Source organism: Melozone crissalis, unplaced genomic scaffold, assembly GCF_028551555.1.
Source record: "Melozone crissalis strain CALT ecotype California unplaced genomic scaffold, PUWL_Pcris_2 ptg000009l_1, whole genome shotgun sequence".
Classification (NCBI taxonomy): domain Eukaryota; kingdom Metazoa; phylum Chordata; class Aves; order Passeriformes; family Passerellidae; genus Melozone; species Melozone crissalis.
The window spans coordinates 1,655,655-1,681,504 of NW_026535787.1; the positions used below are offsets into that span (position 1 = coordinate 1,655,655).

At 50.4% G+C, this 25,850-nt stretch overlaps 1 protein-coding gene across 5 annotated transcripts in view; it reads right to left on the reverse strand.

The window, feature by feature from the left end:
- Positions 1–25,850, reverse strand: part of TIAM1 (TIAM Rac1 associated GEF 1) — a 143,732-nt gene that overhangs the window by 42,583 nt on the left and 75,299 nt on the right. For all 5 annotated transcript variants that reach the window (XM_054270207.1, XM_054270203.1, XM_054270204.1 and 2 more), the window contains 7 exons: positions 15,932–16,382; positions 13,652–13,824; positions 10,573–10,797; positions 7,581–7,766; positions 5,147–5,293; positions 3,483–3,557; positions 2,860–3,030 (listed from right to left, as the gene is read on the reverse strand). In XM_054270207.1, the coding sequence (XP_054126182.1) occupies positions 2,860–3,030; positions 3,483–3,557; positions 5,147–5,293; positions 7,581–7,766; positions 10,573–10,797; positions 13,652–13,824; positions 15,932–16,382 (1,428 nt within the window). The remainder of the gene's footprint in view (positions 1–2,859; positions 3,031–3,482; positions 3,558–5,146; positions 5,294–7,580; positions 7,767–10,572; positions 10,798–13,651; positions 13,825–15,931; positions 16,383–25,850) is intronic.

Sequence of the window (25,850 nt, forward strand, 5' to 3'; positions counted from 1 at the left end):
TTTCTTCCCAACAAGCCCCATCAGCCCAAGTGGATGCCATCAATCCAGTACACTGTGATCCCATCCAGGTCAGGAATGAGAACCCCGACCATGAGCCACCCCATTTAGCTAATTAACATCCTGGGGCTGTGTCTACCTCGAAGTCTGACCCTAGTTAAAGTGTCTCAAACAGGGCCATGGTGTTGTGCTGAAGTGAAAGGAAAAGGTCCCTGCAATGTGGACACAGCCAGGCTGCCCTAAAAGCCAAACCATTAACCCACTTCTTCTTGTTGGGAGCTGCATCCACATGTGGGGAGGTGGGAGCCGAAACAGGGCAGCTTTAATGATAGGAATATCCTTTCAGGACCACCCAAAGTACCTTTCAGCCGTCCAAATCAGCTTCTTGGTTTATTTATTTCTCTCCTAATAACTCTGGCTAGGTCTGGACTAAATTAAGCAGCTAACCCTGTTTAAAGCACAGCCTGACAGCTCAGCTGAGGTGCTCCAGGAGAAGAATTTACAGCCGGGCTGGGATCCCATTCCAGAGGCTCCAATGCCACGGTGGGCTGGCACACAAGCCCAGCTCCTTTGGCCAAGGAGAGGGCCTGGCACGCTCTCCAGCAGCCCAGCAATGTGGCCATCCCACTGCTCCTGTGTGGCCCAGCTCTCCCAGCAGGAAAACACCAGCCCAAAAGCAAAGGAAGCCCCCAGAGCATCAGGCTTAATTTCTCAGAGGCTCTGAGCACAAACCCTGAGACCTTGGCTCTCTGCTTCTTGCCCCTCATGCAGGTCCCTTGGAAAAATGTAAATGGTGAGGGATAAAAAAAACCCTAACCTTTCCTGCCTCCCTTTTTATGCACTCAAAAGACAAAATGCCATGTAGTCATCTGGGCTTGTTTTTTACTGCCATTATCTCCATGTTGGGTTTTGGTGTTATTATCCCTACACTGGCTCTGCCTAAATCCGTGTACAGAGTGTGATTTCCTCCTCCATTTTAAGACATACCATTATGCAAATGCTACTAATGCATATACATTCCTTCACACTGAGCAGTGTCATCACAGAATCACAGGATGGTTAAGACTGGAAGGGACCGACTATTTCCTATCAGCCAGAGAGCAATTTGATGCATATACACTGAGTTTTCCTGCCTTCCAAGTGATGTTGCTACTTACATCTGAGCAGAAATCTTTGAGAAACCACTTTAAAAATGCTTTAAACACTCCTCCCACCAATCTTGAATCATAAAAGTGTCACAAAGCATCCTCCAAAGCCTAACTGGCTGTATAATAACAAGCAGCAATGTTAGCATAAGAACACATTTTCCACAATGACTTTAGTGCATTGAATGTTCTCCAACAGAAGAATCAAGCTCAGTTTAGCAGCACAGATTTAACCACATCCACACAAACATGAGGAGGTTTATATGAAATGTAGAGCTTGAAATGTTTACTGTACCAGAACTTGACTGGTTCTCAGATGGCAGATGGCAAACTGATGTGAAATGATGTGGATCGGATATTAAAGGGGGGAAAATGAGCTGAATGCAAGAGACAGAAGAAAGAGATTGATTATTAAATGCTACAGAAAAAAAGGCATCTCAACAGTGCTTTTCAGGCTGAAAACTCTCACAGAAAGGAAAGAAACAGATAGTAGCTCTTGAAAACACACTCACCAACCTCCCCTCCTCCTTAAACACCCCCACCCACCGCAGCAAAAGCACAGGGAGAGACCAGACCCTGATCCAGTCCACCGAGCTAACCATCCTCACCCAAAGCAGAACATAGACCCTAAAAATAAACCATTACTAATCATGTATCATCCAGCTTCCCTGTTATGCCTCTCTCCCAAAATGTCATCTTTTGCTGAAGACAAAGCAGAGCTTTCAGAAGCTGCAGCACACCTGGCAGAGAGACGAGCGCACCGTGCAATTACTGGAAACAAACGCCTTTCTCTCACCTTCCCTCCCTCAGAGGCACATGCAACACGCTCTCCAAGTCCCCAAAGTTAAGCTCTCAATAGTAATAAATGTTTTCTTTTCTCCTGCTGTTGTTGTTGTACAAAGCAGACTCACTTTTCAGAGCGGCACGTGACAGGTCTCACTCGCTCCGAAAACACACATTATACAGCTGCCAGAGCTGAAAGCCTGTGTTTAATTTGTCAAAGATCCCAACTCTTTGGAGATGGAACTCTTTCTAATGGCCCAACGTCTCTGATACTTCATCTGGCAAAGAAATCCAGGTGGTTTTCCCCCCCCCCCACTCCAATGTAGGTAAAAGCTTCCCCCTGTCCCCTCCTGCCACCCACGCCAGGCTGGGTCTGGTTCTGCACTGCAGGCAGCAAACACACCAAGTCTGGACTGCACCTTCCCCATCCTGGGGCTGCTGCTGCTGTCCCAGTGCCAGCCTGGGGGCAGGGAAGCAGGGATGGCTCCTGGGAACACATGCCCTGGCTCCTGGGAAGGGCTGGCAGAGGGGAAGGGGCTGTGGGAGGGATGCAGAGCTGGGGCACCAGGGTGGCGGCACCACCACGGTGTGGGGCACCCAGGGGCTGGGACAGGGGTGCCACCCTCAGCTCGGTGCCACTGCAGGGACAGGGGATGGCCGGCTCTGGGAAAGGCAGAGCCAGCGTGTGCAGGTACTTCCAGGCTCGTGCACAGCAGCCAGAGCGGGGAGGGCAAACCCCAGCCTGCTGTCTGTCCCTGCTGTCCCTGCAGCCACAGCAGGTCAGCTCCAGCTGCAGGGAATTCTCTGCTGTGCCCCTGGCCCCAACACTGCAGTGTGGTTTGTGTTTGTCACCCAGGACAGACCTGGTGTCCCAGTGCAGAGCAGCCCAAGCAGTGGCACACAGTGATCTCCAGCTGCCCCAGGGCAGGTTTACCTTGCAGATCATCTCCAGCACGTCCCTGGAGGTGTCCCCAGGCCGGATGACAGTCAGGACAGGCTGGTTGTTGGGCAGGCAGAACCACGAGGGCGTGAAGTACTCGTGCACCCAGATATCACAGTCGGGGTTGTGCTGGTGGACGCTGCTCAGGGCCACTTCTTTGTCCCTCTACATAAACAAAATCCATCATGACAACCCCAGCCCAACCTAGCTCCCTCTCCATCAGCGCACTATGTGCTGCACCAGAGCTCTCTCAGAGAGAAGACATTTGGCTCATAAGCCCAGGCTGAAGGCTTGCCTGGACAGGCACCTGCAGCTTTCCCCGAGCAGGGCAGAGTGTGCCTCCTGTGCCACCCACACACTGCTGCAGTGTGCTTCTCCTGGGGTTTCACCCTATGCCTACTGGGAACGCCAGGAATGCAACAGCAAAATAGCAGGGATGAAAGAGATCTGAATTTAAAACCAAAATGTGCAGTGTTTCTGGGCAAACCACAACAAAACTGTTGTGGTACTGCAGCTCCAATGCTTAGAAATGGAAAAATAGCAAATCTTCTCATTTATTCTGAATTTACTGGCTGCAAACGTGGGGGAAGGAGGCAGCTGGAGAGCTGGGGTTTTACCTTGCCATCTGGGACTGTGTCATCAAAGATCCCTTCAAGAGATTTCTTCACTGAATCCACTCCTTCTCCAAACACCTGAGGAACAAGAGGGGAGATCTGCTTTAAACACAAACTGACTCCCTGTGCACAGTACATGGCATGGGCAGAACAGCCTGTCTGACATCCAGAACAGGATTCCAACTGAGAAACACAAACAGCCATCCCCAAACACACTGCTTGCATGAGCCAGAGAGCCAAAACCAACAGGATCCTGTGCAGGAGGAATGATCAGACAGGAATATGTGCAGCACCCACCCCAAATCAGCACAGGGCAGGCAGGGCTGGTGCTGCAGCAGAACCCAACAATGAGAACTGAAAAGTTCAGTTTTATTGCTCCACATCAGCACAGCCCTAGGATCAAGTTGCTGGGCTGTTAATTATTGCCTGGCTACAATGAAGCAGGGACCAGGCAGGATGGAAAAGGTCTCTGCCTTTTGCTTCCAACAGGCAACACATTGCCCAAGCAAGGGAAATGTGTTCAGGCACTGCATTCAGGCACTCTGCTACTTCCTCAAAACTTCACACTTTTTACAACTCTCTGCACAATGGATTTCCTTTAACCTGGAACAGAATCCCCCTCCATGCCGGAGCTGTGGAGGAGTGAGGGGGCAGGAGCAGGGGAGGCAGCGTGAAGAATGCAATTATCTCCACTGAAAGGAAAAACAAAAGGAGGGAGCTCAGGGGGATGAAAAAACAGGTCTGAAAACACAGCACAGGCAGGATCCCAGCTCAGGAGAAGGGATTTGGGGCAAGTAAATACAAAGCAACGGGGATGCTGCAGCATCAGCACAAGGAACTGGGAATGTGCTCTTGGAGCTGCATCCCAGCCAAGCCCTGGGCTTTTGCTCAGCCTCTAAATTTCAGGTGAACTTTCAGTGTCTCATCATCCTCTGCTGAACAAAACAAACAGCCACTGCTGCTTGAACAGACAGCACCAGAAATCACAGGGCACAGAGCAGCGTGTGGCCCCAGCCTTTCTCCCCACAAGAAGTGAGAGAAGAGAAAGAAAGGCAGAGCCTACATTTCCTGCAATTAGGTGAGGTATGGCTCTCAAAAACTGAAAGCTGTAATTAGGGATGTTTGCAAAGAATAACAGAGAAGCACATTCCTACCACACTGGAGCACGTTTTCTACAGAAAGATCTGGGCAGTGACTGGCTGGAAACTGCACAACTTCTGCTTTTTTATAAATCTGAACCAAAACAGGGAGTGTCCCAACTAAATGTAAAGCTTCTTGTCACTTGAGGAAGTTTTCACCAAACTCAGCTACATTTAAATCATTGTACAAACTCATCATTTTAAATTAAAAATAACCAAACAAGTCTGGATTGTTTTGGGGTTTTTTCTCTCCAAAGCTGTGCCTGTTTTACACTGCTGCTTTGCTGCTCCTGAGATTAGGGAGGGCACCTGCAGGAAAAGGAAATGCAACAACAGAATCCAGCTAAAGAAAAGGACAAATTCCAGCCCTTTGGTAGGAGGTGCTGTGCCCTGAAGTGCAGCTGCAGCCCCTGATTTTGGAGGGGATGAGGAACACCATGACTCCGTGCCAGTGACTCTTTGTGTGATCTGCGTTCTGCCCACCAACAAACCCCTGCAGTAACAGCACCCCAAACTCCCACCTCTTACCTGGTTAATGCTGGGCCTCCCCTGCTTCTTCTTGGAGGTAGTGTCCAGCCCCCAGAGAGAAGAAAACCTGCTCCTCCTCTTGCTGGCAGACCTGGACATGGCCTGTGTCCTTCTCCTCACTCCCGACTCCCCCGTGCGAGCCGCCACCTGTCAATGCCACGTGGCTTCAGCACCAGAGCTGCAGCAGCCCAGCACAAACCCCCCAAACTGGGGGGTCTGGGGGGGAAAAAGGGCAAATCCTACGGGAACACAGGGTTCTCACTGCTGGGACAGTGGGGATGCTGCCAGGCTGCTGCCTTCTCACTGCAAATTAACTCACTTCTGCCAGCACCCAACAACAAATATTGAAATGGACAGTACACACCACCTAATCATCATTGAGCAAAACCTCACCACCAGGGAAGGGTTTGGGCTTTTTCTTTTCTTTTTTTTTTTCCTAGCAAGGTTTCAAAGATAGACATGTGAAACCTGAGATTTCCAAACTTATCAGTTGCTTCCCAAAAACCCCATCTTCCTCTTTGCTCCTTCCTGTGGAAACACTCTGGGCATCCTGGTGCTGACTTAGAAGTGCAGCAAGGCCAGATTAAGGCTTGCAGGGAGCTCGTGGCGTTCAAGCCTGCACTTCCTTAAAGATAAGTGACATTTGAAGGACTGAGCAAGGCACAGGAAGGGGAAAAGGGATCTGAAATGACCCTTCCCATCAGAGCAGTGTCAGCTGCCCTACAGCAAAATGCCCTGTGGCAACAAGAAACACTGCCTTGACTGAGCCCAGCTATCTGGGGAGCTCTGGAGATCAGTGGGACGTCACTCAGAGCTGAACAGACAGGCCCAATAAAAAGTCTGTCTAATCAGATTTCCCAGGTGGAGGTGGCCTGAGGAGAGGAGCTCCTCTCCTGCCAAAAAGGGAGTGGTAGGGAAGGGCAGGAGGCACAGACAGACAGACAGACCCACCCTGCTGACTGCACCTCCTGGAACACCTCAGTGCTGCATTCCCTCAGCCCAGAGCAGCAGAGTGGCCCTGGGAACAGCCAGGGATGTCCCCAGCTGAGGAACCGGCTGGCTGCAGCACATCCAGAACTGCAGCGGGATGGACACAGGGCTGGCTGCTGCACCAGGGAACCCTGTGAGGAATGGGGGCTCTCCTTGGGAACCGGGGGGAAATCTGGGAAAAGGAGAACCTGAGCACCACAGCAACACCTCCATTTCCACAGTGAGAGGCTCCCCAGCTGTGCCTGGGACATTTACACAGAGCCACATGGGGTAACTCAGCACATCTTGGATGAATGTACTGGGAGACCTTCAGGAGACTGGGGTCATGGAATCATGGAATCATTTGGGATGGAGGGGACCTTCAAGTCCATCCCATCCTATTCCACCCCTTCCATTGTCCCAGGCTGCTCCAAGCCCTGTCCACCCTGGCCTGGGACACTTCTGGGCAGCCACAGCTTCTCTGGGTAAATTCCCTTCCTGAAACTTGAGTTAGGGCTCCTCACACGAGGCTGCACTTCCCCACGTTCCTGGGGGCAAAGGAGGACATGAGAGTTTGCTGAGAGGAGAAGAAAACACGTGTCTCTTCCAACACAACATTTTTCCCAACATATTTTTTCCCTTGGCTCTCCAGAGACACCATCATGAAGAGGCAGACTGTTTTTCAGGCTAGAGCTCAGTGCTTTGCTTGATGTGAAAAAAAAAAAAAATAAGCATAAATGCAAATTACAGCCCGCCACTTAAAAAATATAATAAATCCAGCAGCAATTAGCAGGATGATGACGCTAATCTTTTCATATAGGAAAGAATAAAAACGCCCCTGACTGAATTACAGCTCTGCATTCAACTGCAGGCTACAGCTGACATCTACGAGACAACAGTGGAGCTCAGCTATTTCTGTGAACCTCCAGGAGTCCAAGCCGAGACTACAAGAACTTGACTCAAATTCATTTTGCAAAACGTTTCCCTGTACTTTTAAGAGCTGGGCTGTTGCAGTATTTAAATTTAAACAACCATTATTTGCCACACCACAGGGAGCACATTTCCCTTCCCTTGTAGAGCACCAGGTGGGGATGACCAGAGTATTGGAATAATTGGTTGGAATAATTGGAAGAAAGTCAGATAGCCCAAGAAGGTCTCAGCCAGCATGTGCTGGGGGTCTCAGAATGGCTCCCACTGACTTCACGGGATGTGACCACATGGGATGGCTCCCACTGACTTCATGGGATGTGTCCATATGGGATGGCTCCCACTGACTTCACAGGATGTGCGGATCACACCCAAATCTGCGGACACTTGAGATGACCCTGAAGACCTGAAGACCCTTGAGATGAACAGGAAGATCTGTTCCTGGTGGAAACTCCGAACGACACCTCTAGGGCAGTGCCAGCCCTCCCCCAGCTGCTCCTGCAGCCCAGCCCGGCCCAGCCCAGCCCTGCCCACTCACCAGAGCGTGGAAGGAGGACACGGAGAAGATGCCCAGGCGGCCCATGGCCACCTTGGTGGGGCGGCTGGCGAAGGCCAGCAGGCGCTTGGGGTTGGGCAGCTCCCCGCCCTGCAGGCTGGCCAGGTAACAGCGGTACCGGAACAGGTCCATCTGGAACTGCTCCAGGTTCTGCTCCCACACGAAGATCTGCCAGGGGACACAGGGGACAGCAGCCTGTGAATGCCTTGGAACAACTCACAGCGACACACTCTCAATCTCTGCTGCTCAGAGGGACTCTGAGATATGTACAAGCCTCTTTTCCCAGCCCAGCAATCCAAGAAGGAGTCAGAATTCTTCTGTTCTTGTTCTCAAGGTTGTTTATTGCTTCTTATCGATAAAATTCTTTCTCCAACCTGCTGAAGTCTGTCTGGCAGGTCAGAAAGAGGAACACTGCCCACCTCAGAGTTGGTGTTATCTTTTTATACTAAAAACTATGTGTACATTATTTATCGTAACTTCCCAATACCTATCACCTATGTTAGACAGTGAGCATCTACTCTAAACCAATCTAAAAGTGCCAACATCACCCAGAAGATGGAGGCCAAGAAGAAGAAGGAGAAAGGACAAGGCATGCTCAAATTCCTCCATCTTGGGACCCTGATCTCCCATTCTAAAAACCACAAAAATGTATTTTTCACTCCTGTGACAAACTAACTATTATTCTACTTAAACTTTCTTGACTTGTAATTCTTCATATAAAGGTTGGGAATTGTTTTTTCCAAGGGCTAAATCAAAGGCAGGGGGTCAAGGGCAGCCAGAGGAATTTCCTGGGTTCCAACAATACACCTGTCACTATGATATTTTCTGAAAAATCCCTCTGTTAATATTTTTTCTCCTGAGAAGCTGAGAAGTTTCAGAAAAGAAATGTAAACAATAATTATTTGATTGCTTTGGAGATTGTTTACTAACAAGTGTATCTTTAATTAGTTTTATGTGAATTGTGTTAACTTAATGACTAATTTTAGTTCAGTTGTGCTGGGATTATGGTCAGTCACGGGTTTTTATTATTCATTCTTTTCTAGCCTTCTGATATATCTATTCTTTTTAGTATAGTTTTAGTATAGCATTTTTACTATAATATCATAAAATAATAAATCAGCCTTCTAAGAACAGGAAGTCAAATTCTCATCTCCCATCTCATCCTGGAAACCCTCACAACACCACACTCACCCTTTTCACCAGTGCTGATCTCACCCAACAAACCCTGACTGCTGATTTTCCCACATTCCCCTGCCCTCCCAACCCCCCAAAGGATGCAAACAGTTAAAGAGTTTTGATTAGATGGAAAACAACTTTCTACATTCGTGGCAAAAGTCTCCTCCTGGGACAACTGCTCCTTTGATACAATGCTAATTAACAGGATTAAATTTTCATTTTTAATTTTCTTTGTATTTCCAGGATTCTCTGCTCAGCAGTCCCTTAAGAGGCTTCTTTCACGCATCAAGAGCATCTGAAGAATCAGAAAAGCAAAGCCCACCAAACTCCAGGCACAGGGCAACCCAAATCAGCAGCCACAGCAGCAGCTTTGCTGCGAGCAACAACAGAGCTTGAAAAAGTGCCATACACTGGGGATAATTAATCTGATCAGCACAAGAGTGCTGCAATCAGCCTATGGAAGGACTTATTTAAATAATTCAAATGGCTTACAGGAAACAGTTTCAAAGCATCCAGACAAACTCAGTTACATAAAGAGAGAGACTGCTCTGCCCTCTCACTGTGACTGACAGCTTTGAGTAGGATTCTTCAGCCTCTCCCTCCTCTTTCTCCCCTATTTCCCCTTCCCACAGGCTTCCAGGGGGGATAAATCCCTTTAGCTCAGCCCCAATCACTTCCCCCTATGCTCTGTGTTACAGGCACACTTGGCAGCCGTGGCAGGAGAGCTCCAAATGAGGGAAGCAGCAGCCATATGTCAAATTTCCCAAAATAAGGTGCTGCTGCAGCAGTGTGGGAGACATCTGCTCGAGGCTCTCTGCTTCTGAAAGGCAGCCGGCCACGCTGTCCACTTGAAGGCAGCAGGGGAGGGCCCAGGGATGCAGCCCCAAGGTCAAGGCAGGCCCTTGTGACAGCAGAATCCAGGCATGGCTTCCTCAGCCCAGCTGCCAGCAGCAGCAGCAGAGTTTGTTGGTGTGTGAACAGCTGTTCCCCAAGGCAGCCCCCAGCCATGGCCTGGCAGCCTCCTGCTATCCAAATCTCCTGGAGGCCAGCAGACAGCCTATGCTGGACCTTAGTGAAGCAATGGTGCAGCTAAGGCAGCAGCACAGCTCTCCAGGGAGCTCCCATCAACCTCTAGAAGGCCTTAAACCCATGCTAGGGACTTTTTATTGGAATTCAGGACATCCCTCTGGATATCCTGGATTGCTCAAACCCCTGCCAGGGGGGCTCAGAAACCTTGGCACAGAGCCCAAGATACCTGTGACTTTGATTGTGACCCATGGAAAAAATTACCAACCTTATATGAGGATCTGCAAGCCACAAAAGTCCAAGTAGAATAATAATTAGTTTGTCATGGGGTGACAAACAGATTTTTGGGGTTTTTAGAATGGGGGTTCAGGAGGCAAGATGGAGGAATCTGGGCATGTCCAGCCTTTCTCCTTCTTCTTGGCCTCCATCTTCTGCTGTGATGCTGGCACTTTTGGATTGGTTTAGAGTAGAAGCTCACTGTCTAACATAGGTGATAGGTATTGGGAAGTTATGGTAAATAATGTACACATAATTTTTAGTATAAAAAGATAACGCTGCCCTGGGGGCAGGCAGTGTGCCTCTATCTGACCTGCTGAACGGACCCCAGCAGGCCACAAAAAGAATTTTATAAATAAGAAACAATAAACAGCCCTGAGAATGAGAATATAAGAGTTCTGACTCCTTCCACCACCACCAGGCTGGGAAAAGAGACTTCCCAACACATCTCGGTGTTGCAGTGACCAGCAGAATCCCCAAGAACTTTTGAGTTTACCTGATCCAGTATGGTCTTCTTCTTCTTGGAGTCTGTGACGGAGGACAGCTGCATTTCCCCCATCTTCTTCATCTTCTCGTCCATGTCGATCTTCTGCTCGAGCTTCTTGATCTCAGTCTTGAGCAGCTTGAGGGTGTCCTCCTTGTGGTGCTGCCGCGCCACGGCGGTGGCACAGGCCGAGTGGATGGCCGTGATCCAGTTCTCCAGCTCCGTCTGGCTGCACGTCTGCCCAAGGGGGGAAAGGGAAAGAGCTCAGCACCCTCCTCCAAACTGATGAAACTGATGGCAAATTAGCACATGCAACTCCAAGCAGGTTCCTCTGCCTTTGATCTCCGGATTCAAATCCTTAAATCCACTTATGTACCCCTATCATCCCATTTTTAACTCTTGGAATTACACCTCTACCTGAGCTTTGCAGCTGGGGGTGCTTCCCAGCAAGGCCTCAGCAATCACCTCCCTGGCCATCAATTTCTACCTTGAAATTTAACCAAGATTTCTAAACTCCAGCTCCTTAAGGCAGGGAATTCACCACTGCTGTGCCCTTCCCAGGATGGAGAGCTTTTCTGCCATGCAGCAGTTAACAATAAATTAATGGCAGAAAATGTGACCATGAAAAGTATGAGTAGCTTTATGGTGGTGCACAGACAAACAGCTTTCTGTTTCTGAAGGTCCCAAAGCACTCTGAAGACACCCCTGTTACCATTAAAGGCAGGCTCATCCTTGTTTCCCAGCTCTGGCACTGTCCCTTCCCAAGCACGGATACGGCAGTTTGGGAAAAGAGAACATTTCTCCTTGCTGGAAGTGTCCAAGACCAGGTTGGACAGGCCTTGGAACAACCTGGAAGAGTGGAAGGTGTCCCAAGCCAAGGCAGGGCATGAAACTGGATGATCTTTAATGCCCTTCCAGCCCAAACCACTCTATGAGACAGCAGGCTGGAGCATGGGACACCAGCACTTCTTTCTGGAAGAGAACTATTCTGATTAGAGCCTTTTGACACACAAAGAAGAATCTTTCCAGATTCTTCTTTCAAGATTTTCAAAATAATAAGTCAATCTAAGGCCTTTTACTAAACTCCATTCCTTTTTACAGCAGGTCATGAAACAAAGACTTTGTGTGAGTGTCAGCCTGGGGCAATAATCACACTGGTATTTGGCTGGAAAAGCAGCAAGGTGCCAAACCACCTTGTTCTAATTAAACCTTCTGATGATGGCTGATCTATTAATAGACAGCCCAGCATGACTTCTCCATTTGCTGGGGAAGATGAGGAAGGTCATCCTCGCTGAGGTGACAACCAACAGCAAGGATGAAGCTAAGGAGAGCTTCCCAGAGAGGCCCAGCTGGGCCCCACACTGACGCTCCCAAACTCTGGTGGCACAGGTGTGTCCCACAATGACACCACTTCCCTCACTCAGGCTGTAAGCCCTAAGCAGAAGCAGGATCTGCTGCAAAAGCACAGACAGCCAAGGGCCGTTGCTCTCAGGGCATTCCCTTCTCCCTGCTTCCCTGGCAGAAGGGACACATCACAGAACACTTCTGGTATGAGAAATGACTGGATTTTGCTTGAAAAGGCTCAGTTTTGCTTCCTCCCTACACAAAAACCTACCTGTGGCACAATGACACTGGGCTCTGGGGGGATAAGCTTTGGGGTGAGTCTGGGAGCCCACCAGAAAAACACAGAGGGATTCTTTGTAAGGATATGGAGGGACAGGACACAGGGAATGGCTTCCCACTGCCAGAGGGATATTGAGAAGGGATTCCTTCCTGTGAGGGAGGGCAGGCCCTGGCACAGGGTGTCCCTGGATCCCTGGCAGTGCCCAAGGCCAGGCGGGGACAGGGGAAGGTGTCCCTGTCCATGGCAGGGGTGGGACAAGGTGATCTTGAAGGTCCCCTCCAGCCCAGGCCATTCTGTGGCTCTGTGATTCCCTCTCACCTGGAGGAAAGCCTCCAGGTGCCAAAATACTCATCCCCTTCCCAGAGAAAACGTGAAGGAGAGAGGGACAGGGCCATACTACAGAAGGAAAAATCCCATTGAGGTGGCAGGGAAGTTAGTCCACAAAGATATGTGTTTTTTCAGTCAGACACTCAGTCCCTCCAAGAATCAGAAGGGTTTTTCATTTTGCACCAGTTTGAGAACGCAGCCCTTTGCAAGAACACCTGCAAGGCCCTACAACACTGTATAAATTCAGCTTCTTGCTCTGGAATACAAGGGAGTGATGAAGTGGGGACACATCCTACCCCAGAGTAGCTTCTGGTTTAAGAAGGCAAGAAACTCCGTTGTCATTGCAAAGCGAAATAAAGGGATTCCTCCAGTGAAGAAAACTGAATCACAAGTGGAGGAAATGCCCCCACCTCAGCACGTGCTGCCAACTGCAAATAACAGAACGTCACACCCTGCTTAGTGCCAGCCTGACATAAGAAAGGGGATGACAACCTAAACATCACTCAGGGAAGCAGTGGTTACCAGATGGCAGAAATCTTTTCAAGTGAAACACATCAACTAATCTATGGTCTTTGATGTAAGTCCTGGGATTTTTTTCTTTAAAGTACCCAGTGAAATTGAAACATTTCTATTTCCTGATTATAGAAATAAACACTGCACCTCCAGTCTGGGGCAGCAGCAAGGTGTGTGAACAAGGGGCAGCTGGATTCTGCACCCCTCTGGGAGAGCACTGCAGATCCAGACATCCCCTTGCACTTCCAGCTGCTCCTGGTCTTGTCAGCCCCTCGAGCGCTCTCCTGACACAGAGAGTGGCACAGCACTTGTAGTGCCCAGCTGGGTGTCCTGTGGGGTCACTGGCTTGGTCTGTGTGCTCTAAGCATGCTGCCCAAGCTGTTTTTACAGAGATACAAGAGCATTTCTTCATTCTTTGCTCCACCATCTACACAAGGAGGATCCAGCCAGTTATTAAAAAGCAGATTTGACACTGATCATGTTCAGCTCATGACCCTCCTCTAGTGCTGCCAAAGGAAAACCCCAAACCTCCTGCAGTGTTTGGTTTTTCAGGATTTTCCACCCCTCTCACCCAGAGCTAGGTGCCCTCCTAGCTGGGAAACACAAAAAACCTTTGCAGAAGCCAACCTGGAAGAGGAAAGCGTCGCCAAGGGAGTTGCTGAGGCAGAAGACAAAGTCCTTTTTGGGGTGCTCAGGCACGGCCTGCACGATGCTGTTCTCCACCCAGACCGCGTGCTTGGGGATGCTGTTGTGGTCAATGCCAGACCTGCCGTCCGTCTCGTAGAAGAACAGCGTGCAGCCTGCAGGAGACAAGGAGCAGCATGTTCAAATGTTCTGCTGGGTTTAGTGCCAGGCAGGCACACCACGAGCTGTGAGCCCTGACCCCGGGCTGCTTTGTTCACCCCGAGCTTTGTTCTCCCGAGGTTTGCCCCAAAACGGGCAGTAAAATACATTCCCAGATGAGAAACAGCATAAGAAATTACAAATTTGGGGTTGTCCATGGCCACCCTGTCACAGGGGTGAGATGCTGGTCCCTGAGGGTGACAGCCAGCTGTGAGCCAGCCCTGGGAGCAGACAGACCCCCGGGCATGGCCCAGCCTCACCTCTGCAGCTGCAGTCCCCCCAAGGCAAAGATCAAGCCATTTAATTACTGCATGCAGACAGGAACTGGAATTAAAATGGGCCGGGAGGAGCTGTGCTTGCTGAAAGACTGATGGACAAAAAAATCTTAGCTGGGGCCAGCAAACAACCTGCTCGGCGTTACAAAATAATCTTTACAATCCTCCCGGGGAAGGAAAACAAAGTGCAGAGCAAGGGTGCAATTTGGGAGAGTCCAAAAAGAAAGGGGTCTCCTCCTCTCCCACCTTCCCACACTATCTCCAGCTGCTTACAGGCTGGCACATAGCTGCTGTGTCACTGGAAAGGGATGCTCTGGTCACTGGAAAGAGAAAGGGGTGCTCCAGCCTCCCAGAAAACAATTTGCAGCCAAACAATGGCAGCTGTTGACTTCAAAGGCCTGCTTAAACACTGCCAGGATCGAGGCACAGCAATCCGAGGAGTTAACACTCCACTTGAGCCAAAGCACTTCAAAACAACAGCACTGCCCTGCTCATCCTTCCCCTTTCTTCTCCCAGCTGGCCCTTTGTTTGCAGCCCCTCGCAGCAAGACCTTCCTGCCCCCTCCCAGGAGATCAGGGCTGCCCCCACCTCCCTTCTCCTCTCCCCCTCCCCAGCTCTCCAGCCACCCCAAGGAAGAGCTGGCGCCAAACTTTGCTCTTGGCTTTAAAATAGCGCTGCAAATTAAAAATAAACATAAAATAAAAATAAATAAAAGTGCTCTAGGAAGAGCTCTCTGTGGGGAGGGCAGGGTTTGACCACACTGAGCCTTCTGGGTGACCCCACCTAGAGCAGGAGACACAGCTCTGCCTCTGCTGCCTCTGACAGAGCACAGGAGAGGAAGGCCAGTCCCAAAGCTGTGGCTCCCCATTTCCCTGCTGATGAAGCACATGGAAATGAGGTTATGAGTTCCTGCAACAATCCAGAGAGAAGAGGGTCTGTGGCCTGGGCAGCTGAGGAGGAAGCAGGAACAGGCCTTCCCAGGCATTTTCCCTGTGAAAGGCTGCGAGAAGCTGTGAGAAAGCTCAGAGAAAGAATTAAAACAATTCTTAGCCCCACTTGCCGCAGCTCTTGCTAGGAAAATGTGGAATGTGTTATGGAGATTTGTCTACCAAAGGGTGGTGGTGTTTTGGTTGGTCGATCAATGAGGTCAAAGCTGTATCGGACAGGCTGGAAGGGGTTACGGGTTTCTTAACAATATAGTATGAAGATAGTATAGAAGAATAAAGGAATGGTTCAGCCTTCTACATCATGGAGTCAGTGCTAATTACACCTGTGTCAGGGAGACACCTGAGGTGACAAATGGTGACCCAAATGTGATGCATCAATCACCCCTTCATGGAGTTGCTCGACAACTGAGTGCCCACCTGGGCACACCCCTGCCCCTCTCAGTGACACCCAGAGCACCCACCTGGGCACACCCCTGCCCTCTCAGTGACACCCAGAGCACCCACCTGGGCACACCCCTGCCCCTCTCAGTGACACCCAGAGCGCCCACCTGGGCACACCCCTGCCCCTCTCAGTAACACCCAGAGCACCCACCTGGGCACACCCCTGTCCCTCTCAATGACACCCAGAGCGCCCACCTGGGCACACCCCTGCCCTCTCAGTGACACCCAGAGCGCCCACCTGGGCACACCCCTGCCCCTCTCAGTGAGACCCAGAGCGCCCACCTGGGCACACCCCTGCCCCTCTCAGTGACACCCAGAGCGCCCACCTGGGCACACCCCTGCCCCTCTCAGTGACACCCGGAGCGCGCACCTGGGCACACCCCTGCCTGCCATCCCCGTACCTTTCAGCGACACCCAGTAGTGCTTCCATTTCCTGCGCGTGGCCGACTCCACCTTCTTGTTCTTCTTGTGCACCAGGAAGTTTTTGACGGCCAGGGCCCCGGCCTTGCGCACGGTGCCCTGCGCGGCGCTCAGCAGGATGTCGGACTGCCCGGGCGAGCTGAGCGTGCCGCTGCTCTGCTCGTCGCTCAGCGCCGAGCCCGCCTCCTCCAGCTGCTCGCTGTTGGCCGTGCTCATCTCCAGCTCGCGGCGGAAGTTCTCGTAGACGCCCTGGCGCAGCCCGTCGCCGCCCGCCGAGCTGCTGCCGCTGTCGCTGCCCACGAAGGCGCGCCCGGCGGGCGGCGAGTAGCTGGCCGTGGTGGCGTTGGAGCGCCGCGACAGCAGCTCCGTGTCCGTGGCGGCGCCCTCGATGCCGCTGTCCGTAAACTCGCTGCCCTCGCCCGCGTTCACGTCCTGTGAGGGACAGAGACATGGGGTGAGAGAAAAGCTCAGCCAAAAGCCCTGTGACCGTGCTCACAGGAGTCCCAGAATGAGGGAAGAGACGAGGATCTGACTCCATGTTTCACAAGGCTGATTTATTATTTTATGATATATATTATATTAAAGCTATACTAAAAGATTAGAATAAAGGATTTCATCAAAAGGCCAGCGAAGAATAGAAAAAAGAAGGAATGAATAACAGAGAGTCCGAGCCATCTGACTGTGATTGGCCATTTATTAGAAACAATCACAGATCCACCTGTTGCATTCCACAGCAGCAGCAGCAAAACAGTGTTTACATTTTGTTCCTGAGGCCTCTCAGCTTCTCAAAAGGAAAAATCCTAAGGAAAGGATTTTTCAGCAAACATCATGGCTACACCTGGGTGCACCATGGTTTTTCTCACCTCCATTTTTGTTAGCGATGGAAATCCCTCGTCTCCTCTTGTCCCTAGGGCAAACAACTGGAGGAAAAGGTGACAAACAGGCACTGTACACCTTGGAAAGAAGGGTGAAGGTGCCTCATGCATTTCCCTCCAGCTTCACTGTGTTTTCAACATTTAACATCTCACAGCTCCAGGGCTGTACACCAGTAAATATAGTAAGTTATTGTAATGGAGTTAATAACTTAAAATCACGCTTTGTTAAAAACATATAAACTAAAAAACACACAAAATAAAAAATCTTTTTCTCCTTAGACCCTAATCACGCGTGTATGTCACATCCAGCCTAACAATGACACCAGGCTGCTGCAGGGAGTCCCTGTGGGTCCACACTGCGCCTTTGGGGCATCAAAGGCAAGATTCCTCCTTTCTGGAGACAAACAGCTGGAGGAAAAGGTGTGGTATATTTCCAAAAGGTGGAGGCAGAGCTTCCAGCACAGGTTAGCAAAGACCAGTCCCACGTGCATCGCTCCAGGTGGTGCCTCCACAGCCTTGGCAATTTGGAATCTGAGATGCAGCATCATCTGTTTACATTAAGCCAAGTTAACAGTGCTAAAGGTTTTGCAAAGGGAGAACATATGGTAGCAAAAACTGGCAGCGTTGAGAAAAGCAGCGCCCAACCTACGCGTTTTGAGGAGAAAACATTGATATTGTGCATTCACACCTACAGACGAAGATACATTTCAGACACCCCAAGGCCGACCTTTGAGAATTACATAACCAAAAAGGCTCTGGCTGTTTTTTCCTTCCTGACAGGTTAATGTGGCTGAGATTACTTCTGTTCTCATCACAAACTGTAATGATGGGCCACGTGATATTCCCCACCAAATCCCACAGGCCCTTCCTGGTCCCCAAGAACTCGCAGTGCAAGGATCAGAAGAGACAAGAATACAGCCAATCTGAGCAAGACAGGAGAAAACCCGACTGAATTGGGGTTTTAAAGGCTGAGACTCAGCTGGGCCCTGCTACAAAGCTAATCCCCCCAGGGGGATGCCCACCACCACCTCGGTATCTACAGGCATCTGTGGCAGATTTCAGAGGACAAACAAAGGCCAAACTCTGTAAATATTTTAGGTATTTGGGCAAAGAGGACGCAAAGAAGCGAAAAATATGGCCAAAACCAACAGGAATTTCAACCTCTACCTCTCCTGCAAGAGCAGCTAGCTCTTGATTCACAAGTTAAAAAAAATTTAAAAAGATGAGTTTCTGAGAAGAGGTAGCAGAACGGAGTATTTATTTTGAGAGAAAACAAGCTTCCAGATGTTGGTTCAAGCACCAGTTTTCTTTGTATCCCAGAGCAGCTCTGTGCAAACAAAGAAAGCCTCCAGCAGCTCTGTGTGAACCCATCCTCCTGCGGAGCAGGGAGAGCTGAGGGGCAGGGCAGGGCTGACTGAGTTTCCAGGCATTAATTTGCAATGGATGGGCCCGTTCTCTATAAACACCGCTCCCCAGGGGACACGTGGAGTCCAGCTGGAAGAACAAGCACTTCCTTCCCTGCTGAATGAGCGCAGCTCTGCCGGTCCAGCTGGTTACTGGAGGCAGCCAGGCTGCTCTGGCCAGGCCAGGGCTGCTCGGCTGCTCCAGTGTGAATGAGCTGAGCAGGGTTCCTGGAAGCACAGCCCTGTCCCCACCCAGAGCAGCTTCCACAGCCACACGTGCATCCAGTGCTCTTGGTTTTGGGAAGCCAGCTCCCTTCACACTGACATGCAACGGGTTTAGATTGGATTTTGGGAAGGGATTGTTCCCTGTGAGGGTGGGCAGAGCAGCTGTGGCTGCCCCTGGATCCCTGGCAGTGCCCAAGTCCAGGCTGGATGGGGCTTGGAGCAGCCTCGGACAGTGGAAGGTGCCCCTGCCATGGCAGGGGTGGCACTGGATGAGCTTTAAAGTCCCTTTCACCCTAAGAATCCTATGATTCCATCATTCTATGCTCTACAAAAAGTGTACAGTTAGCTCCAAAATCTTAGCCAATTAACTTTTAGGAAGCATGTCTCATGCTCTAGTTAAAATGAGTTGATTTAAGAAAACAAAGAACTACTGGAATAGACCACCAACTTGAGGGAGACAGGATTTGTAAGGCTACAGCCTGTTCAGATGACCTTGGTGAGACATTGTTTTAACTGCCTCAGTTTCCCTGTCAATAAATGTGGCTTATACTCTGTAACTAACGTATGAGCATATCAGCTTATAAAAACAAGTAACTTATAAAAAAACCTCAGGGATGGAGCACTCAGAGTAAATATATTTGTTATACTTGCCCATCAGGTTAAACTGTAGCACAATTTGCAAAGATCTCCACAACCTTAACCACAACGCAAGTGACAGGCTGGACTCGAAAGAACTTTTCAGTGCAAGGCTACAGCCCTGCTCCTAATCCCCCTCTGCTCCCTGCACTGCCCTTTCCACTCCTAATACCCTTTATCAAAGCCTTGTGGGCAGGAGAAGGGTCTGAGCAGACAAAGGTGGGAGCAGAGATGCTCAGAGCTGCCAGCACTGCTCTGCTCTACGAAATGTAGTGTGGAGGGAGCCTTGAGAAGAGATCAGGGATGGGGTTAGGAGGGTTCAGGGCTGGGCTTAGGAGGGGATCCCTGGCAGGGCCCAAGGGCTTGGAGGAGCAGCACCATGGGTGTCCCTGAGGTGCCCTGGGGCTGTGAAAGGAGGCTGAGCACACAGTGCTGAAGGGAAACAGGAGGGAGAGGTGCCCAGTGCACAGAGATCGGCCCTGGAACGAAGACCACAGCCGGGCTGAATGGGGCCATTGTCACCACCAAGGCCACGTGCCAGCAGCATCCCAGCGCAATGAAGTGGAATGAGTTATCACAGCCCCATCAAGTGCAGGGAGCAGCTCAACTGCTGAACCGAGCGGGTAAATAAAGTGCTGCTGCAAGCATTAGCTACCCACTTAAACAGAGGCTTGTTTCTCCACATCAACACGGGGGTTCAGGCAAAACAAGCAAAACAAGGCAGTGGGGAATAGAGCTGTAATGCAGCAACTACATCAGGCTAATGTACCTGGTGCTGTAGCTCTGGAATATGCTCACGTGGTACTCATACCTCTGCATGTCTGCTGCAGCCACATCTGGTAAATAATTCTAGCTGAATTTAAAAGATAAACAGAGAAAAAACCCCTTTGCTTTAGGAAAAATGTCTCCATTCGACTAGCAAAAATCAGGGGACGAGCTTTGGGACAGGTTCCAAGTGTCCCCATGTTGAACATACCTGGTGCTGGCCTCTGCTGGAAGAAAGCACGGGATGGGACAAGCCTTGCCCAGCTCTGGCTCATGACTGGGCACACTCTGGGTGCCCGCAGGAGCTGCACTCCATGACTGGGCACACTCTGGGTGCCCGCAGGAGCTGCACGTCCCACCACAGCCCTGCCACAGAAGCTGTCACAGCCTGGGTGAATCACCTTCTCCTGCCCCACCAGCAGCACTGATTCATGGGCATTGGGGCTGCTTTAGTAGGAAAAAATCTTACTTCCATAAATACAAACAGTTCCTCATGGTTAAAACTCCTTTCTGAATGAAGCATTACATTAAAAGTCCAGCTGAGTGGGGGTTTTCCTGGGAAGGGGCTCCCTCCAAGCCGGTGCCTGTCCTTTGTTCCCTGTCCTGTTGAGCAAGAGAGCAATCAGTTGCTCACACTCAGCAAGAGGGATTGCACACAACCTGTCTGGCTGCTCCTGAGGCAAGCACCACGGAATACATTTCAAATGGGCCAGCAGCCTGATGGTTTGCATGCTTTTATCTGACTGCTGCCCCTTTGAAGCTCCTCTCTGGAGAAAGATTGGCCTGATAAGTGTTTTTCCTTTCTTTTCAGTACTGACTCTGCCATCATTTGATGGTCAAGGTATGGCTTGCTGCAAATCCAAATTGAATCCCTTCTCCACAGTCACTCGAGAAGCAAAGATAAATCATAAATCATGAAGTGAAACCTGAGTGGCAGAAATGCTTTGATTCCTACTTCTCTGCACTCGCTGCACTGGAGCAGCAGCTCTTGAGATGCCTGAAAGAGTCAAAATTTTTAAAAAGTTACATTTAGAAAAAAATAAAATAAACTAATCCTTCCATGTGTCATTAAAAGCTGCTCAGGGTCATTTAATAAGCAAGCAGTTTGGGTCATGGGTCTCTGAAATCAAATTTGCTCCTGACAAAAAGGGACTGGCCCAGACCTCCAGATACTCCTCCTGGCAATGAACTGCAGCCTTGTGATGAAAGGATGAGTCACAGCCACAGGTGTCTGGGCAGTAATCCCTGGGAAAGTCTCAGGGCTAAGCTGTCACCTCGGCTCTAGGCACCAGGCTTGGCAGCACTTCTGGCTCACTGATGCCCCAGATGTTTCCCAGCCAATATGTGGCAGAAAGATCATCCCTGTGCTTCCCCCAAGGAACCTGCCTTTGTTACCCTGGGTGCCCTAAAGGCAAATCCTGGACACACAGGGACTCCTGCAGCCCTGGAGCTGTCAGACATGAAATGTGGAAAATTCAACTGCCCCCGCCAGCTCCAGCTCCTCCCTGGCTTTTGAGGGGTGCTAAATCCATAATTCCATGAAGGAGAATCCAGCCCTAATCTCCTGCTGCAGTGTGGTCTCTGCCTGCAGCTCCTGACACCTGCACAGATCTGAGGTGAGTTCCCACCTTCCACACCCTCAGTTCTCAGGTGCTGCAGCGTTCAATGCCTCTGTTCCCAAAGGAGGAACCCCAAATTCACCCTGCTCTCAGTTCTCAGGTGCTGCAGCATTCAATGCCTCTGTTCCCAAAGGAGGAACCCCAAATTCACCCTGCTCTCAGTTCTCAGGTGCTGCAGCGTTCAATGCCTCTGTTCCCAAAGGAGGAACCCCAAATTCACCCTGCTCTCAGTTCTCGGGTGCTGCAGTGTTCAATGCCCCTGTTCCCAAAGGAGGAACCCCAAATTCACCCTGTCCTCAGTTCTCGGGTGCTGCAGTGTTCAATGCCCCTGTTCCCAAAGGAGGAACCCCAAATTCACCCTGCTCTCAGTTCTCGGGTGCTGCAGTGTTCAACGCCTCTGTTCCCAAAGGAAGAACCCCCAAATTCACCCTGCTCTCATCCCAGGACCACCCAGCTGAAGGAGTTTCCAGAGGAGCTGAGTTACATACAAACTAATAAAAGCAGCCAAACTGTGCTCGAGTTAAACCAAGGGCAGCGTGCCATCAAAATCCTCCCAGTTAAACTAAAACACAGGGTTGGGTTACTTTGTGTTTGCTGGAGCCAAGAAGAGACAATTCCTCCTGAGAGGGTAGAAACAGCTGCTAGAACAGCAGCTTGAAACCCAGACACATCACCTGTGAGGAGCTCACCTGAACAAGCACAGGCTGCAGGGAGCAGGGAAATAATACCTGTCATCAGGGAGGAGAACCAGGGACCCCATCACACCCTGAAAAGGAGCATTTACACGGAGCACTTCACGGGGAAGGAGCACTCCTGCAAATTGCACCCGTGTAAGTGAGCACAGCCCAGCAAACAAGCAGCTGGGGCAACCTGGCTGTGATTTCTAAGTGCAAAACGCTTGGAAGTAAAAGCATGCAGGGTGTAGAGCTTCCCAGAGAATACAGCTATTGCCAATGTTGTTATATACGCTTCAAATGTATGAATGACAAAGTCCTACTGTTTAAAAAAACACGCCTGAGTGGAGCTAGATCAAATATCAGGGCTGGTGATTTGATTTCCCTTGGCCTCCGGCCGAGAGAGAGGAAAGAAAAACAAATTAAGGTCTTTGAAAAAGTATCAAAATATTTGCCAGTGAAGACCAAAACACCAATTTTCACATGCTCCTTTCCCTGACAAGGCTGGGGCAGAGCTCTGTGTGCTCTGAAGGGAGTGACTATTTGCTTAGAACTATCCCGACTAGGAAATACCTGATCTAATCTCCTCCATCTGGGTGACAGGGCAGGAAAGACCTCTCTGAGTCTGCCTCTGAAGCGCTCTGATCCAACCTTCCTCACCGAATCCACTTCCAGTCAGCCAGGCCATAAACAGCTCGTTGGGTCAGGCATTCCAGGGCTGTGGCCAGGAACCAAGATGTGGACTCCTGAGCAGTTTGCCTTGCTGCAAGACTGGGCTGCCCCAGAAAAGAATGGTTTCTGTTTCCCCCAGCCTGTTCCCAGCCCTTCCTTGCCCTGGGGCCTGGGCTGAAGGCAGAGATATTTGGTTTTTCAGGCTGGTTTGCCTGGAGGCTCAGCAGGTGACCCAGCGGAGCTCAACAGTCCCATTGCCAGCTTTTGGGAGCCAAACGGTCCCAGTCCCAGCTCTTGGGGGCCAAACAGCCCCAGTCCCAGCTTTTGGGGATTGGGAACGTGGCCTGGGCTACACTGAGCCCTTGGGAAGAATCTCTGACATCAGTGAGCCCCTCAGTGCAGCTGCCAAGCAGCAGCACCCTGCTCTTAGCTACCCACTAACCTGTGTGCCAGCAATCACCACTGAATTGGTGCAACTCTGTCTTTAGTTCCTTCCTCCATTCCATCTGGAGTCAGACAGCTCAGACTGAAGGTCCATCTGATTGGGAATCACACCTGGGCTGGAAACAGCCATGTTTTCCAGGCTACAGGCAGCATTCCTTGAGGGGAGCAGAGCTCCAGCTGCTGGAGATGCTCTGCTGGAAAAGCCATGGCTGAGGAGGGCTGGAAGGCCACAAGTGCTCTGCAGAGAGTGAACAGGATGCAGGGGAAGCCAGAAGCAGAAAATGATTTCAGAGAAGAGAATCCATGGGGGACAGGTCAGCCCAAGAGCCTTGGATGCATTCCTTGCACAGGAAGGAATCTCTAAACCTGCTGGCTTTGGGGAAAACGCCCTGAGGGAAAATTCACCCCATACTCCATCTCTTCCTTTCCCTGAGCAGTTTTGGGGAACAAGGTACTGGGCTGGATGGTGCTTCCTATGTAGCCCTTTGCCATTCTGGGGTTATATCCTCAAAGCCACAAAATGATTTCGGGGAAAAAGTTTTTTTACACAACTTAAAAGCAAGTGTCAGCTCTCTGGAGTTTAGCCATCCTACAGAACATAATGGAACACTGTAACCAGTTACGAAATTCCCTGAGACAGTAAAAAAATAATATCAGCTGGAAAGATTGTCTCATTTTAGACTGGTTCCTCTGTACATCCTGATCTAATTCCCACAAACCCCCTTGGTTTCATCTCCTGCATATTCTGCAAAAATTTTAATGTAGGACTTTTTTTTTTTAAGGTTTGAGATCCCAAATTCCTGCAGGCTACCTAGAGAGGCCTAAAAATAGTAATAAATGTGAAAATTGGACAAAAGGGGATTTACCACGCCAAGGACACGGCCTGGGGCTGGCGCTGAAGCTTCCACGTGAGTCAGGCAGGAAGTTTGCTCCTTCCCCGCCACTCAGCTTCACAAGGAATATGGAACAAGGAGGTGGCAAGACAGGCTTGGAAGGGGCACAAAACCACACACCTCAAGGTTTTCATCCCTTAATTCAGAGAATCACACCTCAAGGTTTTCATCCCTTAGTTCACAGAAACACAGAAGGGCTGGGTTGGAAGGACCTTAAATCCCATCTCATTCCACCCCTTGCCATGGCAGGGACACCTTTCACTATCCCAGGTTGGTCCAAACTGGCCTTGGACACTGTCAGGGATCCAGGGGCAGCCACAGTTTCTCTGGGAAATTCCCTCCTTGAAATGTCAATCAGGGCTCACAACAGCAGGCAAGCGTGGGGTACATTTGTCCCTGAACGTCTACCAGGAGGAGGAGGATGAGGAGGAGGGAGTCTCCTGCAGGCAGATGTTTAGCTGCCCCAGGACACAACAGGGCTGCTCAATAAAATCTGGATCCCACAAAACAGGCTGCGGGATCCTGGGGATCTCACAACCCACAGTCAGAACAAGCTGTATCCAAGCTCGTATTCCCGGAGAAAAGGGTGCAAATGGCAGCCAATTAAGGCCTTTCCACCTACACCAGCTCGGCTCGGAAAGCCAAAGCGATCCCAGCAGGGCTCCCCGGGAAGCCTGGCTCGGCAGAGCTAAGCCCTCAATGGCACAGTGCTGGGGAAAGCAGAACTGCTGCGTGGGAGCCCCTGAGCCACCCTGGGAGCACTCATCACTTGTGCACATTGAACAGAACTGGCTCTCCATGGGGAAAAGCTCCCTCCCTTTACTGGAGAGGGACTCCCACCGTTCAATTGAAGGTTTAAATTTGGATGGGGAGAGATTTTCCTCCCCGGTTTTGGTGTGTTGTGTTTTTCCCTTTAATGTAAACCACGTACTTGCAAAGAACCCGTGGATAAGGCATTAGAACAAAACATGTCCAGCCATGATTCTGGCACCTTCCTTCTGGGATGCGCTTTTCCAGGACAGCTAGTGAGAACCTGCAGCAAATTTAACTTACAGGAACCATGATGGTGCTCATTAGCATGCAATGGAATGATGGCTGGACCTGGGAACCAAACACCAGGGCACAAGGCTGTGCTCTCAGACCCTTCTTCAGGAACTAAACCAGTCAAAAGTCAGCCACCAGTGATCATCAGGCCCTTCCAGCACCAGGGCAGCTGAGACTAAAGAAACAGGCAGATATCCCAGCTACAGCTTTCCAAAAAGTGGGGGAAAAAACCACAAACCACAGGCAAACACAGCCCCAAAGTCCTGTGAGGACTGACAGCAGGGATCTGGGCAGAAACTTCCCTCCTGGCTAGGAGAACCCATTAGGTGACTCCATGGAGCACTGACACCTCACTGGCCCTGAAGCCAAGAGGGAAAGGTGTCCAACACCCCATTTCACTTGGCCCTGGGGCACCTTTGTGTGGTGGCCTCACGGCCCTAAGATTTAACAATGATTTTGTGGGATTGGGATGGGGGAAGCAGTTTAAAAGGCTGGCCAAAACACACATTTACAGCAGGAAGTGTTTTCCAGCACGAGGACACACACGGCAGGCACCGGGGCAATGGGGTCATCAGGAGTGTAAAGATAAAAGGGCTGAAAGACTGGGAGGGCAGAGGGAAACAAAACTGCCCCAAAGGTGCCCAGTGCCA